The following is a 20692-nucleotide window of genomic DNA, read 5'->3' on the forward strand; positions in this document are numbered from 1 at the left end:
ACAGGTAAAAAATCAAGGAAGCAAGGTCCAGAAACGATGGTAGGAAAGCCTTGCCCAGAGGCAGACACACAGCATCTTCAGAGCCTGGAAAGCACTGAGGCACCTTCATTCTCAAGTCCATTCCTTTCAACAGAAGGTGAATGAAGTAGACCTAGCTTTATTTCTGCTGTTACTGAAAACAAACAAAAAAGTCCAGGAGGGAAAAGTACAAAACAACAAATGCAGGTGAGGTGAAGTTACCTCAGAGCCAATAAAGCTTAAGCCTCAGGGCTCCCTGTTGGTACTTTGTGACCCAATTTTGAAATTTATGTTTGAATAAGTATATTTCCTGAAGAGGTCACTAAACTGTATATATTTCAGGCCCCACAAAATGAGGATTTACCCTTGAATGCAGCAAAGTTATTGAATTTAATAAGTTGTGTAGCTACTTTCCTTGACATCTGTACAAGATGGCACCCTAAAGTTTCAATGGCCACATAGGATTCTATTTAGCTACCTAAGATGCAGTTCATGAAATCCTACCACTCTCCTTGTCCCTTATAGAGTCTTCATAGGTATTTCCCCGGTCTTTCCAGCATTACATCACTAAGGATACAATTAGGCCAAAACAATAAAGGAGAATAAGTAGGTGATTCAATTTCCTCTACTCTAAAAGGGGAATCACATTAATGTGGGAAGCTGCTATCTCTTGGTCTTGGAAACAACAGCTGAGGAAAATCATTAGGAGATTTTGTGTACATAAGAATCATCTAGAAAGCTTGCTGTAAATGTGGATTCCAGGGATCAACTCCATAAGGGTTACATGATGCTGACCCAAGGATAACAACTTAAAAACCACTTCCTTAATGCAAAGATTCTTAATCTTCTCAGTATCCCATCCCTTGAAGGATCTTTCCATATTGGCATACTTAAAATTTTAATATAGGGATTGTATTAGCTTATTAAGGCTGTGTTATAACAAAATACCATGGACTGGGTGGTATAAACAACAGAAATTTGTTTTATCACAGCTCTGGAGGCTGGAAGTCCAAGATCAAGATATTGGCAAGACTGGCTCCTTATGAGGCTTCTCTCCTTGGCTTGTAGATAGCTACCTTCTCACTGTGACTCACATTGTATTTCTTTTGTAGGCACACATCCCTGATGTTTCTTTGTGTGACCAAGTTTCCTCTTTTTATAAGGACACCAGCCAGATTGGTTTAGGGCCCACCCTAATGGCCTCATTTTAACTCCAACATCTCTTTAAAGGTCCTATTTCCAAATATAGTCATACTTGAGGTACTAGGGGTTAGGGCTCAAACATACGAATTTTAGGGTACATTCAGTCCATAACAGAGATTATTCTATGGGTCTGATACTTCGGAGCCCTAGTTTAGATATTCCTTTACAGAAAGTCCAAGAATGTAGATGATGTAACTGAGAGAAAAAGAAGAGAGCCATATGGTGAACATCACAGTGGGGGAAAGACCATCCGTGCAGAGAGAGAGGAAAAACCACTGAACTTGGCTGGAAGGAGGAGGTCGTAGACGGTCTTAGAGACACGTGTATATGTACGTGTGAGTGTGTGTATAATATCAATACTATGTATCTCTTACATACATAAAGAGATACCATGTCTTTTAGGAACTACTGGGAAAACATAATTAAAAATGATAGTAAAAAGGAAAGACTATGCGCTTCTACTCCCTCCTGCTACTACTAAAATGATAGTAAAGCACACAGTCCAAAAAGGACAAGACAGAACTTGAGTGGAGAAGCCAAAGAAATGTCAGCAACATTTTGGAAGTTCTACGACATATGGAAAAGTGTTGAATGGTTTTGCACACTAGAAAAACTGAAATCTAAATGCTTACAAGGCGATGGGAGCCAATAAGCAAGCTGATTCATGAAAAAGAACTTTAGAAATTCTCAGGAATTGGAAGGCTACAGTCCCTTGGAGAATAGGAATTGGATAGGTGTCAGTGAAATAAGGAGAACTGGTCCAAAGTTCATACAATAAACAGGCCAGAAAGTTGAGGAAAAGAGAATCAAGAAGAAAATGGTAAGAAAAAAAGGTTTAAAAAATATTTTCCAGAGCTGAAGGCCATGAGGTCTCCAGTAGAAGGCCCAATGTGGATGAAAAAACATCAACTCTGAGAGAAATCTGAGAAAAATTTAAAACACAGAGGAACTTGGAGTCAGGATTAGGGGATATGGTGGCACGAAACAGGTTACGCACAAACTTTAAAATGAGAAAGGCATCAACTTCTCAAAAGCTATACTGAAAATCTTTAAACAATGGAGCAATATCCTCAAAATTCTGAAGCAAATGACTTTCATCCCAGAATTTTATATTCAGGTATCAATTATATGTGAAGTCTAAAGAGTATTATTTTCAAACATAAAAAACTCAAAATTTTACTTTGGATCCTTCTTCAAGAAACTACCAGAAGGCACATTTCACTAAAAGGTCATATAAACTCACCAAGAAAACTCTACAAGTGAGAAGTAGAGGGGATGCTCAAGGATAATGATGAAGTTAAACTCTGGGATGGTAAGAAAACCAGAAAAGAGATCTCTAATTTAAAAACCAAAAACTTGGAACTGATGGAAAGTGAGAGGAGGAAAGGAAGCTGGGTAGAGAGTTTGGTGTTGGGTGAAAAATTAGGGAAAGTAATATAAAAAATCTAAGCAAATAGAAAAAAAGAAGGGATAATACTTAATTGCAGAAGGGTCAAAAATGAAGTATGATCTATTTTCCTAATTACACTAATGTAAAGGTTGTTACTTAAATAAAAATTGTGCTATAGCTAAATTGGGAAGGTGAAGGGACAGATAACTGGGGGCTTCTCATGTACTGCAGACATATTTTAGCTATGGTACTGCAAGAAAAGAATGCTAAAATTCTCATCTTCCTTAATAGAAAGTCAACAGGTAATGCCTAACATCAATGCTATCAAGAAAGAGTAGTATACAAATGTTATTTAGAAAAATGGAGGTAAAAATCAGAAGAAATAATAAAAGAGTTGAAATAATTTTCTCTAGGGAGTAGGAACTGGCAAAGATGAAAGGATGCTGTTTTTCATCATAAATTTTTTAAGTGACTTTAAAAAAATATGGACATTGATCATTCTGACCAACATAAATGGGTACTGTAAAGAAAATGTATTATGTAATACATACATTTATGCCAAAAAAACACTATCATCTAAATATTTCTGCATGTTTTAAGGCTGACTTGGATCTGAAAAAATTTAGCTCAACTCAACTCAGTATAAGCAGAGATGCTAAGTGCTATCTTTCTCATTACATTCAACCTCTGCTTGAAAATGGTGGGCACTTGCCTATTTTAATATACTTTAATCCACTACTATTTATAGAGCATCCACCTGAAATAATGATATTACCAACAAAACATTAGCTATAGCAAGGTCACACATCCATACTGCTATAGGCTGGGGTTTTTGTAGTAATAAAACCTAGAGGGATTGCTGGTAAAAGCAGGTTCCAAACGCAGGTCTCAGGAGAGTGGTGTCGTGACAAGGGCCATCATACAAAGACAAATGTCAAACACACCAATCCAAAGTCTTCCGGGAAATACACAGATCAGCGGTGTGCTAGAAAAGTTCATTCTTGATACTTTATAAACTTTTTAAATAAGGATTTCATTTTTCATGAATATTTTATTTCTTCCAATAAAATAATCACTCAGAATATTAAAATGGCCAACAATCAAAAACTAATTCAAGTAACACCATGCAAGAAGTTGTCTCCCTCACCCCTTTTCTCTCCCTCCTGATACACAGTTTGATGTTCCCATACCTCTTGATAGCCACTGCTGATTTGTTCCAAGCTGAGAGAATACACAAGATCCTTGCCTCCCACAAAGAGTCTCTCCTGATACTCATCCAGCAGCATTGCATGGAGATCAAGAAACCCAAAAGGGCTATGAAAGACTGATGTTCGATTTAGGTCCAAGAGTTCTGAAACGCAAAAGAAAATGTTTGCTAAACAAAAGACAATATACAAATACCTTTGTAACACTTTTATCATGGCTCTATTAACTACATAGTCCCAACAGGTATGACAACATTCATTTTATCACAAATATAAAGCCTTTAGAATTTATTACCCAAAAGACTAAAAATATGCAGTGCATTAACAATAGTATATTGCATATTTGAAAGCTAAGAGAGTATATCTTGAAAGTTATCACAAGAAAAAAAATTTATGTGATATAATGGATGTTAACTAAATTTCCTGTAGTAGTCTATTCATGATATGTACGTATATCAAATCATGTACATTTTAAATTTATTCAGTGCTCCATATTGATATGTTTGTTGATAAAACTAGAAAACTAAAAAATTGCTTAACATGTAAAAAAGTGTAACTGGGAATAAATTTTAATGTGCACAAATTAAAATCTTTGTATGTTTGTGAATCTAAAAACTTCAATATGTAATGTAAATATTCTATGTTTTTAAATACAGAAAGAGTTAACCTTCATGATCTTTAAAGTGCTATGTGGAAAAGTCATTTTACTGTGAATTTTACATTTATTTTTCTGTGTGCAACAAATATTCCAAACATACAAAAAATATTCTGAAAGTGTGTCCTTTTAATTTCAGATGAACACCAACTCACAAAAAAAATGTCTCCACTTAATATTGGTTTTGAAAGTCAAATCAAAGCATCCATGTCTGGAAACTCTCAGGTTGTTAATACAATGAGGTAACTCATGATAGCATTCAGTTCAGCAGGGACAAATGAGAAAATTAGTGGGGATCTCTAAGAGATCTGTTTCTTGAGTTTTGGCTAATGTTTATGTATTCATGCCTACAGCAGAAATCACAAATGATTTGTTTCAAATAACATACATTTAATTGTAGAAAGCCACAATCTGACACACCTCTCGTGTGCATTTGTTTGTTTGTTGAAGGTATTTAAATGCATATGGCAGCTCAGGACTTAAGCTTGGTAAGTGATATATGAGAGCCGTTGATGACAGTAATACTGCCCCTAAGACGAGGCCCTGCATGCTGAAAAATTCCCCAAGAGGCCCCTTTGGGAAATACTGACAAGTTAGAAGATAGCTTCATTTTCCGAAAGTCAAAACCTAATGCATCTGACAGAAAATGGGGAATACTGGTGACCAGACACTAAAATCCAGATAGCAGGATGAAATGAGACCATCTATATAGCATTGTGCCCACTCTACTTCTGAGAATGGAGAGATGAAGGACCTCTCTATTAAAAATGTATTTGGGGTGCCTGGATGGCTCAGTCTGTTAAGTGTCTGCCTTCTGCTCAGATTATGATCTCAGGGTCCTGGGACGAGTCCTGAGTCAATGAAGCCCTGTGTGATGGAACCCTGTGTCAGGCTCCCTGCTCGGTGGGGAGTCTGAGGCTCTCTCTGCCCCTTCCCCTGCTCATTTGCTCTTTCTCTCTCAAATAAATAAAATCTTTTTAAAACTGCACTCACTGTCTGTATCTCTACTTTGAAATTGTAGATGTCCAAACTTCTGTGGAGTAGGGCTAAGTTTAAACCTTTAGTTTAATACACCTGAAATTAATGTAACATTGGGTGTCAACTACATTCAAAAAAAAATTTAAAATCCTTTAGTTTAAAATAAGAAATATTGCTAAAATCAAAGTGTCTCTTATAAAGGTAAAACTAATGATATTGAGTCATTTGACTCTTCACCTAAATAAAGAATCTGACAACAAGGTTTGAGGGAGGGATGCAAAGAATAATAAGGTGCTTTATCTGGGGAAGAGCAAGAGGAACAATCAGGGGTTCTGAACCCTGGAAGACAAATTCTTCCCACTTAGCAATTTTGTCAAGGAAAATCATATCATTTTCCTTCCTTGCTAGGCATCCACCAACAGCAAGAGATGCAGGTTTTAGGGATTCGATACCGTAACAAAAATATGGATCAATACAGTCTACTGCCATTACACCTTGACTTTACATATGACCACTTATGGTTTTATATCAGGGCTGCTAAATGGACTCTATTCCAGAAAATATTCCCCTATTATTCCAATAGGTTGCTAAAATTCTCCAAGTTTTGTGCACAGTGAAATTATCTGAAAGGAGCAATTAAAAGAGAGTGGTTACACATTAAGTAGAATTAACAGGTCTCTAAACCAAACACAGTAAGGTGTGGAGTTTGGGTGATTAAGTTTGCTGGAAAATGACAAAATGATGAAAGGAATAAAATATAAAAGCATACCCGAAAGTGTTGCCGAAGTGGAATAGTATGGGCCCATATTAAAATGTCTGAACTCAAATGAAGGGCAGCCCAACCAGTAAAGAAGACACTCCAGGAATCAGTTCCATCTAGGGATCACTTTACTTATTTCCCAGTGAGGTCATTAGGACCTCATTACCCCTGTATACATTATAGAGAGACAGATATTAACAGCTATTTGTTTTTATAACTTGTCAATTTCTGCTACACTTACTATAATTCTAATAGTCTAAAGGTGGTACTTCCTATTTCTTTATCTGTAATAATAGAGACCGATTACCGACACATCAAGCTTATTTTATTCTGGTATATCACCTTTTAGCGTGACCCATCTGCCCATTTTGGTAGCCAAGTCTATCCCACAGGGTCATAAAAATATACTCATGCACCTAGGGAGAAGAGTTTGGAAAATGCAAAGAGAAAGAACTGAAATGAGTGTCCAACAAAAGCAATTTTTTAAAAATGTTCATTTCTTGTGGCCTTTACGTTTATCTTTTTTTCCTCCCCACAACAGTGAACAACCACAGAGTAATAGTTTAAATTATCACTGTCTTGGGGCACCTGAGTGACTCAGTCTGTTCAGCATCTCACTCTTGGTTTATTGAGACCAAGCCCTGTCTTGGGCTCCACACTCAGTGTGGAGTCTGCTCGACCCTCTCCTCCCCCTCTGCTCCTTCCACTGCACTCTCTCCCTCCCTCTCTCTAAAATAAGTAAAACCTTTAAAAAATAAAATAAATTACCACTGTCCTTTATTTTACTGATACAGAAACTCACGTGTCCAGAAATTAAAATAACCACCCTATAGACATATGTTATTACAATGAAAAAATCACTCAGATTACCAAAAAAAAAAAAACCATAAGAATTAAAGTACAGCAGATGTGTATGTCATAACAAAAAGTCCTGTAGATAGAGAATCTGAAGAGCCACATGTAAGTCTTAGCTTTGCCATTAATTACCTGCATCACCTTGAGCAAACATCTAGCCTCCTGGTTACACCAATTAACATTTATGTTGATGATTTCCTTACATGTTAATCACCATTCCACATTCAAAATTCTTAAGTTTCTGACTAAATTGCATTTCTAAAGTGGAGGTCATAAAAACATTGTAAAAAAAAAAAACAAACCACACAGATATTTCTGAGTCTTTCAAAGTACAGCATAAAACCTGTGTTTTGGAAGTTTAACAAATGGAAGGAGTATGATGAACACGTGTAAATATCACATGTGTCATATTTAAGCTTGCCTAAAGGGAAGCAGTTAAAATATTTATGACTTTTCATATATTTAAATGATTATAGGGTCAAGAATACTTTTTTTTTTAGGTTACAAGGAACTTTGGATCTTATTTTATTTATGTTGCCTCAAAGGAAACTGCTGCCAAGGTATGTTTGGATACATTAAGTTGAATATCATAGATATGACTTAGGCAGTAAGTCAATAAATTTCATTTCACTTATGAAGACACTTCCTAGAATAATTCCTAAAGTCACTTTACCTTTTTAAACTTATAAGACCCAATGAATAGACTACAGTTTTCCTTAAACATTTTCACAAAATGAGAGAAGCTTATTGAGTTGCTTCCACAACTCTCCACTTTGACCATCACCATACAACACGATAGTGCCAATAACTGATTCTTAAGAAGTCTGGGCTTGTAGGTAGATACATTATTTCAGAATCATGATACTGACCAAAATATATCAATGTGATGGTTTATATTTTTCTTGTCAATTTCCGCAGGCATATAAATCCTGATTGTGATCCTTAATTTTCTCTAAGACCCAAACCGTCCTTCTTAACTGTCTGTGATTCTCCAACATCCTTGATTTTAAGTCAGGAAAGGTTAAAAGTATCCACTATGAGTAAATTCTATAATAGAAGCATTTTTAAAGGCTGTACATATTTATACTTCAATACTAACTCCAATTTTCTACTCTTATTTGATTTAACTTGCCTCTTCCCAAAAAGAATCTGAGATGACTTATACAAATACATTCAATTGAACTAACAAATGTAATGCTAGGGATATCAAGATGAAGGGGAAAAATAAGGAAAAGAAAACTCAATTAATTTTATTAACTGAAAGTCACTCTTTAATATCCCTATATATTGTTAAAGTGAATACCAAAATTGACCCCAGACTTCCTAAAATTCAATGTAAAAGTCACTATACCACAATAGAAAAACTGTATCAGTTGCTTAGGAACATTGCTTTGTGTGATGGTTAATTTTACATATCAATTTGACTAGATCAGGATTGCTTAAATATTTGGCTAAAAATTATTTCTGGGTATATCTGTTAAGGTGTTTCTGGATGAGATTAGCATTTAATTGATGCGCCAACTAAAGCATCATTGGAGGGTCTCATCCAGTGTGTCAAGGGTCTGAGTAGAACAAAAAGTGGAGGAAGGAAGAACTCTTCTTTTTTTCCTGCCCGTCCAACTGAGCTGGTTTTCAACTGCCCTCAGACGGAGACTTACATCATCATCAAACCTGGTTCTTATGCCTTCAGACTCAGACTGAACTAAACCACCAGCTTTCCTGTCTTCTGTCTTACAGACAGAAGACTGAGAGACTTCTCAGCTTCTGTAATTGTGTAAGCCAATACCTCATTTTATACATATCTCTTACTGGTTCTGTTTCTTTGGAGAGCCCTGATTGATACACCTGGTATTAAGGACTAAGAGAAACTTCTCCCGAGGTCCTCTTAATGGCTAAAAAATACTATGATGCACACCCAAAATCACTAAAAATAAATGAATAAGGTATCGAGAGCCACACCTCTGATCATAATCACATGCCTCAATGCAAGTCACCTGAATTCATATCAGAGTACAATCTACCAAAAGTGACTTTATGGCTATGGGTGGCCATGTTAGTAAGGACATTAACGATTTCAGTGAACAGAGATTAAATCGGGGTAATATAGGTCAAAGGATGGAAAAACCAAGCCTCATATTAACTTGAAAACCAACAGAAGCACAAAGTAATTTCTTTATTGAGAAATGGTGAATCTTTGTTTCTTGATTTTCTTAATGACACTGCTTCACTGTACTGATTCTAAAGGGTTTATACATTGGTTTGCTTATGCTAAATAGGTATACATTAGCCCCCAGTGGTATGACCACCCAGCTCCCACCCCACCACAATACAATAGTTTTTGCATCTTTGAATTCAAATTCCCAAGGAAAAGGATGTAATTGACTTAGCCAGTGTTCACAATTCATGAATTCCTGGCTCTCTGAAGACTGGTTGCTTTGGGATCAATTAACCATCCATGGTTAAATGTAAAAACCATGTGGTAAATAGTGTGGTCCCTATAATTATAGGGGTCAAAGCTGTCACCATTAAGTACATGTATCAATCCCACTGACAACCTATCTAGCCTGTCTTTATTCATGAATAAATGTATAGTAACAAATTCATTGCAATCTGTATTTCCAGTAGACTGAATAAATTGACGTCCAGTTTAGGATGTTCAATATAATCTTACCAAGTGTTGAAGAACATCGTCAAGTATGAAAAACTGGGTTTTTACTTTCTGATCTTGAGCCATCCTTCCTAATAATAAGTCAATTGTTAAAGTCCCTCACTCAGGTGGAGAATAAACCTTACTGTCTGCACAGAGAATACTACTATTTTTGTTCTCTTTTGGGATAGGGAAACATTCATCTATCTCATCCATACAAAATTTCTAGGAATTAAAGTATTCTTTATTTTAAAAAGAGCACTGTAAAAATAAAAGCAATTAATAAGAGCAGTAAAGTTGGATAAATTATGGAATTCTAGAATTTAAAGAAAGAAACAGAAAGATAATTATTAGGGAAAAAGTTGGGAGAAAGCATTTAATTAGAGCATAGATATAAAAACAACTTGATAATTCAGTATGTTGAAAAATATTTTAAAGAAAGAAGAAAGAACTATCACCTCTGTTCTGTAGAGACATGTCATAATAGATGACAGGCAAAAACAAACACATAAAAAGAATTCAACTTCATTAAATCTACAAAGAAATGTGAAAATATTATTTTAGAGGGTATTTTTAAAAATTATAATAACCAATAAAAATGAGGTTCAGTGTATTGCTATTTGGACTCTTTCAGAGGCCAGTGTAACATTTCTATATTACCAAAATTTTTCCCAGTGAATGTGTATTACTTTATTTAAAACAAAATTATGTCCTAAACAAAAGGGAAAGGGTGGAGAAATGACTCCTTTTATGCAGCCAAATTTCCTCATATTTCCCGATACTGTTCCTCTCAGCCCTGACTCTTGAAGGGTTAATAACTGTTAATAATTACTGAGTAGTTCTATGTCACATACTGTCTAAGGGCTTGGCATTTATTATCTCATTTAATCATGTGGCACTTTCATAAAGTAGGACCTACAACTATCCCCATCTTCTAGATGTAGAAAGAGGTTTTTATAAGATTTAGTGCACTGCTAGGGTTATTTGGTCATTGTTGGTGCCAAATTTTGCACAAGAGAAGTTGAATGAAGGGCTTTGCCATGAAGAATGCCTGTGAGATGGGGCGTCTCCCACCACTATGAACTCACACTGCTTAGCCATCCCCTGTTCTGGTCTCCAGGGTCAATGAGCAAAAAGACTAACTTATTAAAAGCTTGTTACTTACTAACAAGGACTCCATAACCTATCATAGATAAAATTCCTCACAAAAACAACTATGAAAAATCCAGTCTATCAAGGGATTATAATGTGTCTGAAGTTGAAAGCATATTTGCAGAGCCTATAAGATAAAGTGGAAGGTTTTTCCAACATTGAATAGTTGGTATTAAGTAAAAATAACTCAAAAGCAGCAACATCAACAGGAAAATTCAGGTTAATATCAATCTTAATTTCATTTGTATTTTATAAACTATCTCAAATAACTACAGAAGTTTTCATGTTGTTGATTTGTCAACTGGTGACATTTTCCGCATTGTACATCTCTTTTGAGAAAATGAAAATGTTCTTACTTAATTTACTGCAGAGTTCCAAGGTGTATTGGAAATTTAAAGGTATAGACTAAATGCAAAAGAACTCAAGCAAGAAGCTTCCCTCCCAGAAGACTGTCCTCTTGTTAGTTTTCAAGCCAGCACTTTAAGTCATATTAGTGATTTTAGCTCCGAATTATAGCCCATGGACTTGGCATATTTACGAAGCAATGCCTAACTTCTTTATCTGTCTGCACTGCTTCAAGCTGCCTAGATGAAAGAATCAGAAGACATACAGGAAGAGGGGGACAAAAGAAACCCTAATCTCAGGTAATCTCCAGAAAACACAGTGCAAATAATGGACAGCGCTGACTCAGTTAAAAGGAGAGAGCTCATCTTGAGTTCTTCCTCCTCTAAAAATAACATGAATTACTTGGGGGAGGGACTGGACAAAAACAAGACTAAACTGAGATGCACCAACTCCGAGTTCATCCGGAAATTTTCTCAAGAGGGAACTAATTATTATTGCTAAGCCGCGTGCTAATTATCAGCTGTCAATGAAGATATACACAAAGGATTTAGTCATTTCCTCTCATGGCCTTTCTTTTTTAACCTGCAAGGGAAATAGTTTTAAAACTCACTGGCATCAATATGTTACAGAGACAGTTCTCTTCACTTTGTCAAAATATATTTAAATTCCACACACCCATGTGGAAGAAGGGGGAGGAGGGGAACACATTTTTCAGTTCTCCAACAAAAATAGGTTTTCTTCTCAAATGCACACTTCCTCCACTGTCACCTACAAAGGAGTGACATCCTTAGACCCAGAAATTTAAGCTTTTCACTGTTTTCTGAATCAGTGCATGTCTTCAAGTTAATTCAACAACAAAATACTGAACTGCATACATAGTAAGCACTGTTAATGAAAATGAAATAGAGAAATGAAGTAACCATTAGGAATTTTCTTCGACTTCTTAATGGTCCCCAAAGGAAAAGGTTTCCTACAAACCACTTTGATGATTTTGACAATTTGACTAATGGTTTGTAATAATATTGAAACAGAATGGTAAAAAAAAATCAGCAATTTTTTTTTTAAGTGCAAATAGTACGATAGCTCAGTGGTTTGCTAATTGCTCTTTCTAGCAATCGATTGGCTGGCCTTCATGCATTCTCTGAACTTTTCTGATTCTATCTTAAGAAGGCAGAAGTCCACAACAGGCATTGCGGTGCCCCAGTTTTAACCGTTAACCACTTCCAAGGAAAGCAAAAAGAGTTCAAATGTACATATGACTAGCCTAGACATTAAATAGCCTTTTATTTCCTTGGTAAAGGAAAACAAGATCGTGTCAGAATTTAAAGATTGCTTGTCTTCCCATCTTATATAAATTATTATTGTTTAGTATTTTACATGTTATTCTAGATTATTGGTGTCTGAATTCTACAAATGCAAGGTCACGAAAGGACCTGGTTACAAAGAATCATCGTCTGTCCATGCGCTTCACATGTATTTGTACACATATATTTAAATTATTGAACAAAATCAAAGAATATAAAGTGCTATTACCTAAAAGTGAATAACAATTTATTTTTGACTGCCTCCTAAATATTTAATTAGGATTACATTTCATTGAAGGCTAAAGCTGCAAATTCTGTCTGAATGAGCTTCCTAACAGGAACCATAGTATGTCATTCACTCAACGTTCCTTTAAGGATGTTGTCAACTAGGACATGCTATTCTAAATGTAATGGGAGGACTGTCAAAGATTTGAAGAGCAATCACATGACCAGATTTATTTCAAAAATACCAACTGGTTTTCATGTGCTGGAAGGGGGTAAAAGTTGGATAAAAGGAGGGTTGAAGACTTTTTTTTTTTCTTTAAAAGATTTTATTTATTTATTTGACAGAGATAGAGACAGCCAGCGAGAGAGGGAACACAAGCAGGGGGAGTGGGAGAGGAAGAAGCAGGCTCACAGCGGAGGAACCTGATGTGGGGCTCGATCCCATAACACTGGGATCACTCCCTGAGCCGAAGGCAGACGCTTAACGACTGCGCCACCCAGATGCCCCAGTTTTTTTTTTTTTTTTAATCAGCAGGTGAGGAAAATGGTTGCAGCAAAACAAGGTACCTTGTAAATGCAGAGACCTGAAAGACTAAATGAAAAAAAGCTAGCCATCAAATTTTACACAATAAGGTAAAAGCATGTTTTTAAAATTTAAGTTACTTAAGATTTGGATAATGCAGTCACTCAATTGGGTGAAAAATTCAAAACGTATACGAAGACATCCACTGTATTAGGCACTCATTGGGGGATTTCAGAGAGATATTAAGGATCGATGTAATTCTGTAAAAATAACACAAATCAGATTTTGGTATCCCTCATTTTAATTCTCTAAAAGTATTTCATTTCATTTAATTTCAGAGAGAGAAAGAGCACAAGCAGGGTGAGGGGCAGAGAGAGAAGCAGAGCAAGGAGCCCAATGTGGGGCTCAGTCCCAGGACCCTAGGATCATGACCTGAGCCGAAGGCAGACGCTTAACCGACTGAACCACCCAGGGCACCCTCCCTAAAATAATTTTAGAAGTAAGGTTTTCCAAGCTTATGTACTTGATGATAATTAGGCCCATTTACTTCTTTCTTTAAGAAAATACATTGGGGTGCCTGGGTGGCTCAGTCAGTTAAACGTCCTACTCTTGATTTCAGCTCAGGTCATGATCTCAGGGTCATGGGATCAAGCCCCATGCAGGGCTTCACACTTAGTGGGGACTCTTCTTCTCCCCCTCTCCCTCTGCCTCGCCCCTTGCTTGCATGCTCTCTCTCTCTCTAAAGCAAACAAATAAATACATCTTAAAAAATAAAAGAAACTACATTTTATGGTTCAAAACCAGAAAAAACAGAAAGGTTTATAATAATAAACTCTCTCCTATCTGCACTTCCTCCCTTTCTACAGTTCTTACTCCTTTGTCCTCAATGACTTAACTGTGTTTGGTTTCTTGGATATTCTTCCAGAGTTTCTTATGCATATACAACAAAAAAGGTATATAGATCTTTAATACCTCCCCACCTTTGTGCACAAAAATAATAATATAAGCCCTGTTGTTTACTTTGCTTTTGTTCACTTAATACATCTCAGAAATCCTTCTGATCAAAACTTAGGGTATAGTTGCATGATATTCTATTTTAGGAATCACCTATTGGCATGTATGTGAAGTCTTTCAAATTTTTGCTATTAGACACAGAACTATAATGTGTATACAGAAATATATGTTGATTTGCATATGTGAAAATATATTTGTAAGATACATCTTTAGAAGTTGAATTACTGGGCCAAAAAACCCCCATGAATTTGTAATTTTTTTTACAGCTATTGCCAATTTGCCTCAGTGGGGATTTTATCAGTTAAAGATTCAACTACTTTGTTTAAGAGTGACTGTTTCCTCACAGCCTTGACAATTCTGTATTATTAAAGTTTAGGATTTTTGCTGGTCTGATTGGGGAAATACAAATTAAATTCCCATTTCTTTTAATATGGGTGAAGTAAGGCATCTTTTCTCATAGAGTACTCTTGTCTTTATTTTTGCCATTTTTCTCTTTAGGTTCATAGCCTATTTTTCCACAGGTTTAAAGTTGCTTTGTCAACATCTGAACTTCAGAACTTTTCAAACTGTTAAAATTCTATGTGATAGGAAGTTATGGTTGAGAGATGGAGGCTAAATCCTTAAATAATACAGAAACGTGTGCTTCAACCATGTTAGAAATATACATTTAATGGGTTATGTTTTGCTTTAGTAAACAGAGCTAATTCTCGATTGTCTGGGGTAATTAAACAATTTGGCGATTCACAGTTCACACACACACACACACACACACACACACACACAAGTTTACGAAGCTGAAGTGGCCAGAGAACATGCTCAGTCTCCCGGAGGCTACATTTGGGTGTCAACAAACTGCCATGCACAAATGTTCAGCTGGGGAGTTAGGTGGGAAGAGGCAATAAGCAGCCTTGCTCACAGTGGAAGTGCCTTAGTTGCCATGGTGACAATGGTTTTACAACCGGAGGCCTTGGTGAGAAGCTATCTTTCCTAGGACACTGGTATTGATCCAAACTTTTCCATCCTCTCATCTACCCGCCCTGCCTTCAGGGCCATGTTTTCCATCTGGCCCATTAGACTCCATTTCCCTTGGACTTTCTCTAGAGTTTTGCTACCTGTAGTTCCATTTTTGAAGTTCCCTACTGAATCCATTTTTGCTCATGTGGTTTAAACAATTTTTTTCTGTCATCTGTGATTTCCCCAATCTACTGCCCTTCCTCATACAGATTAACTAGGAGTTCCATTAAGGGCCACAATATAATATTTTCTTAGTCATTAAATGACTAGAATGAAATATAGGAAATGTTGTGCTTAATATATAATTTACCAAGACCACTGCTGTGGACTCAATTTTTGTTTATGGTCAGGCTTTTACTGAACACTAGCCAATGAGAGAGACTTCTTCCATATGAAGGGAAAAATGATTCACCCAAACCTGACCTTTAAGCCCCTCTGAACTGGACTCTGTGGGGATTTCCCGACACTTGCTATGAGAAATCCATAATTCCAAGCAACAAATATTTTAGAAAATATGTGAAATATTCAGTCAAAGTAGAAGTTAAGGAAGGCAAGAATATACGTGAAATACTATCATGTTTTCTGTACTATTAGTCATTGAAAACGTATGTCGGGAGTGGGGGGCATGTTTCTACAAGTCCTACAAAATGCTCTTGGTAGTCTAACAGTGTGCTTGCTACAGGTCTGATCACTATGTGAACATTCTTCCTTCAAAATATTTTCATACAGTCTATGAAACTGTCTGTGGTAACAAGGCTTTGATTTCATTTATTCATGTGTTACTTATTTTTTAATGTTAGATATGTCTGAGTGGATTTGTTCACACTCATATTTTAAAAGCCGGTTTTTCTGGATAATGACATTTCACAATGGCTTGGCTCTTATTTAACATTTAAAGCTTAAAGAATAATAAAATACAATCCTATTATAAATTTACATCATATTCTGTCAGAATTAGGTTTAAGATAAATGACTGATAGTATTTTGCAATTCATTCCTTCTAACACATATTTAAACAATCTTGACTTCTGATACTCAATCTTTACCCCCAACAAAAACATGAATTCTGTAATATGCTTTCTGATTTTTGAAGTTGGCTAATTTGTACACAAGTGTAATTAGGGTAATTAGCTATTAAATTATAAATATATTTCAATATTAACTCAGAAATATTTTATGCTATAAAACTAATGTATCCTCAACAATCTGTATGTTTAACTGAATTTAAGGCATGCTAAGAAGTTAAAAAGTTATTTTATCTAATAAATAACCATCACACAATAACGTCTCAACCATAACTTCATATCACATAGAATTTTAACAGTTTGAAAAGTTCTGAAGTTCACAAAAACTGGGGATGTACTGTATGGTGACTAATACAACAAAATAAAAATTATTTTAAAAAAAGCTCTGAAGTTCAGACGTTGACAAAGCAACTTTAATCTTGTGGAAAAATAGGCTATGAACATAAAGAGCAAAATGGCAAAATACAGACAGTATTCTATGTGAAAAGATGCCTTCTATTTAACTTCTTAGCATGCCTTCCATTTTTTCATCTTGTATTTGGTAATTTTAGTGTTAGAGTAATTTAACTTGCTACTACATACTATACACTTTCTTTTTTTTTTCTGTTTTACTGGGACATAACATTACTTTAAGATATACAACATAATGATTTGATATGCATATAATATATATTATGAAATGATAACCACAGTAAGTTATTATCTATTACTTCACATAATTATAATTTTTTTCTTTGGTAAGAACTTTTATGATCTACTCTCTTAGCAGTTTTCAAACACATAATACAGTATGGTTAACTACAGTCACCTGTAGTTAACTACAGTCAACTGGAGTCATTAACTACATGTAATGCTGTACATTACATCCCTATGACTTATTTATTTTATAACTGGAAGTCTGTTGCTTTTGAACACTTTCATCCATTTCTCTCACCTCTACGTTTTTATATTTTTGTTAATATTTTGATCTTCCTCTAACAACAATTTTATTGATCTTTGGTCTATCACACAAAATATTTCATCTAATAAATAACCATCACACAACAACAAACAAGCAAACTAACTAAAATCTGAATCACATTTTTACTTCATCAGATACTGGTTCAAATATCTGATATCTCAAATTCTTCAGAGTAATGGGACTCTCAGTCTTTTTATCCCCAAATCCATACTTGTTCAGCCATACTTGTCTACTTGCTATCTTCTCCTAGAGTCTAACAAATAGGCTTCTCCAATATAGCAAAAGAAGAATAAACTCTTGATTCCCACCTATAAACAAATTCCTCCTTCAGTCTTCCACTCTCAGGAAATGGCACTTTTAATCTCGTGAAATATTTGGTTTCACAAAATATTCTTCTTGTGAGTCTTTTTGCTCTGAATGCCACACTATTTAATCTCAACATCTCCACTACAACTTCTAGGCTGGATCAGTGAAAGATTACCTCCTACTTTCCTGCTTCTACTCTCCCCAAGGCCCCCTCCTACTGTTTATCTCGCAGTGGCCAGTGACTCATTCCAAATATTGAGTCATGATGCTCTTCTTCTGCATAAAACTCTATAACTGTTTCCCAACATCCTCAGATTAAAATCTTAGTTCAAGGCCTATCACCATCTAATCTGTCAGTCGTCCACCTCACCCCGGCTGTTGTGCCACTTTCTCCCTTGCTCAGGGAGCTGCAGGGCACAGGCTTGAGACCTTTGCCCTGATTCTTCCCTCTGCCTGCTGTGTGTCTCCTTCTGACCTCCCTTAGAGCTGGCTCCTCCCTCTGTGAAGTCTTCCCAGTCTAAGGAATTGAAAGTTCCCACCTAGGCATTGGCTGCTGCATCCTTCATTGGGTCAATGTTGTTGTTGTTGTTGTTTTTTTTTTTTAATTTTTTCTTTACTTATGTATCTTCTTCCTCCTGTGACAAGAAACAAATTCCATGAGAGGAGTGACTTTTTCCACCTGGGTCACTGTGATATCCCCAGAACCTAGACCAGTGCAGCTGTTTGTTTAGTAGGCTCTGGATAAAGATGTGTGAAATGAAAAGAATTCCTCTGAATCTCAACCCTTCATGTATGAAATGATGATGATAATAACTAATTAGTAGGGTTGCCACAAGAATCTAATGATTCATAATGGAGGGCCAATATGTATGGATTTCTTTCTCCCTTCTTTGATGTTGATAAATTCTTGGGCATTGAATGAAAATTTCCCCTGCAAAAATAGGCCTTTCTTAATTATATTCTGTCAAGTGAACATAGTTACTCTCTAGGCTTATTATACAGGCTTAACGTGAAGTAGGAAATTTTGCAAGTACATGATTACTATGATCGGTGTAAACAGCTAGTCCGTATTTTAAGTTAAAACCTTGCTTTGCTACCAACAGTAGGCTGGAGTAATTTTCAATTCCTTCTTTCAGTCCACATCTACCTCAGCTGGCAAGAGAAAATTTTTCTTTCTTTAAAAAAAATCTGCTTTCATTATCATTTATGCATTTATAAGCTTAATCTAAAATACACAGAACTATCTCTACCCTTGAAATTTAAATTTTTAAGTACCAGAAGAGCAGGTACAAATTCTTTCAACATTTTTTTCTATTATTATTAAACCTTGAATTTTTATGAGTTTTCCAGTATTTAATTTGGTAGTTGGTTTTTTTTTTTTTTTTAAGAACAGAGTTGTCAATTCCTAGACAGATGCATGGCTTGACTTGGTGCTAAAACATCACAGCTAAACAGCCTCTGCATTCTCACTTCCTGACCTCTAATAAAGATCTTCAGTCTCATCTTCATAAAAATAAAGCCTCCTCTCAAGCCATAAGATTTAATCCTAAAAAACATCCTTTCTAAAAAAAAAATGACTTCCAGACATCCCATCTGACCATCTAACACACTGAACATTTGCACCTTTAAAAATCTGTGGTTTTCAGTCTCACATACTACCATAAAGTAATGACTACTTTGTTACTTGGATACTTTCTCTATTAACATCACATTTCCTCATAGTTTCAATTCTTACAGAATAATAACTGAATTTCAAAGCCAGGCAGAATAAAGGGCAATTTTGTAATCTTTTGACATCCCAGTAATTAAATGGGGATTGAATCTATTCATTCACATTGTAAGACAAAGAAAATCATTCCAAGAGTACTGCTGGTAGATGTGTATCTGGATACAGAGATGAGGCTATGTGTTATTTGCCATCATTTGATAGCTTTGGAAATGCTAGACAACCACTAAAAGCTCATTTGCTCTGAAATCGCATGCCTCAATTACTGTAGCTGCTGCCATGTGAACCGGATGCCTCTTCATAGGTAAATCAGCCCCCTGGGGAGATGGGTTCTCTTCATATGTGACTGAGGAACGCCAAGAGAGGGGACAAACCAAAGCTATGTGTACAATTCACTGATGGCTTTCTTTCACAAAAAGCTGCCTTAGTGACTAAGCTGCTAACAAATTCGTCTTCTGTTTTCCTTTTCTGGCAATGCTCAATAAGCACGGATTCACTTCCTGTTAGAAACCCCTGTTGTTTATAACCTGTCACAGGGCAAACAGTACCTTAAAAGACCACCTGTGTTTTCTTTGAAAACCATGAAGGGGAGAGAACTTGCATACACAGAAAGGCTCTTGTGTGGCAGGCCCGGCGTGAAATATCCAATTTACATAATTCCATTTGCCCTTCATATCACTCCAACAATGGATGCATAATGCACCTCATTTTAAAGATCAGGAAACAAAGCCTCACAGGAAAACTTAAAAACTTCCTTGGGTCACAACTCAGTTTAATGTTGATAACCCTGGATCTAATCTATTATTTTGCTTTTTTTGTTATTTGATCATAATAGATGAGTTTGTATAATTACATACTTTCTTCATAAACAGATTAGTCATAGGGTATCAGTACAGTAAATCTCTTAGGAATGTTACAGGTGTTTTCCATATTTCATGCATTAATCACATAATATTTACCCCTGATAAACGGCCACAGACACCTTTGGAGCAGGCATTTTTTTCAACATTGTGCCTCAGCCTTTTCTCATAATTTGCCTCATGCATCCCAAAGGCTACCTCACGGCAGGCATGTTTCTGTTGTGCAATCCAGTCAAAACAATCAGAAAACCCATGGGTTGCACAGGATCAGACAAGAAAGATTAGAAATAAATGAAATAAATGAAAAAAAAAAAAACCCTATAACCTACTGACTTCAAATAAGTAAAAGGAGATTATATTCTTAAAAATAAAAATTTAAATAATAAGAACAGACATCTGTGGTCTGTTCCCAACTTTGCTGCTGAATATATACCATCTACAGGAGATCTAATTTCCCCATTTGTAGGATGAGAGGAATAGATGAAATCACCACTGAAGTTCCTTCTAGCTTCACATGCCATATCAC

General features: G+C 35.8%; 1 protein-coding gene across 1 annotated transcript in view; it reads right to left on the minus strand.

Moving 5' to 3' along the window:
• Positions 1-20692, minus strand: part of SEMA3E (semaphorin 3E) — a 233796-nt gene that overhangs the window by 100287 nt on the left and 112817 nt on the right. The window contains exon 3 of the mRNA XM_002917731.4: positions 3802-3962. Coding sequence (XP_002917777.2) covers positions 3802-3962 — 161 coding nt within the window. The remainder of the gene's footprint in view (positions 1-3801; positions 3963-20692) is intronic.

The sequence above is a fragment of the Ailuropoda melanoleuca genome, chromosome 1 (genome assembly GCF_002007445.2).
Source record: "Ailuropoda melanoleuca isolate Jingjing chromosome 1, ASM200744v2, whole genome shotgun sequence".
Classification (NCBI taxonomy): Eukaryota; Metazoa; Chordata; class Mammalia; order Carnivora; family Ursidae; genus Ailuropoda; species Ailuropoda melanoleuca.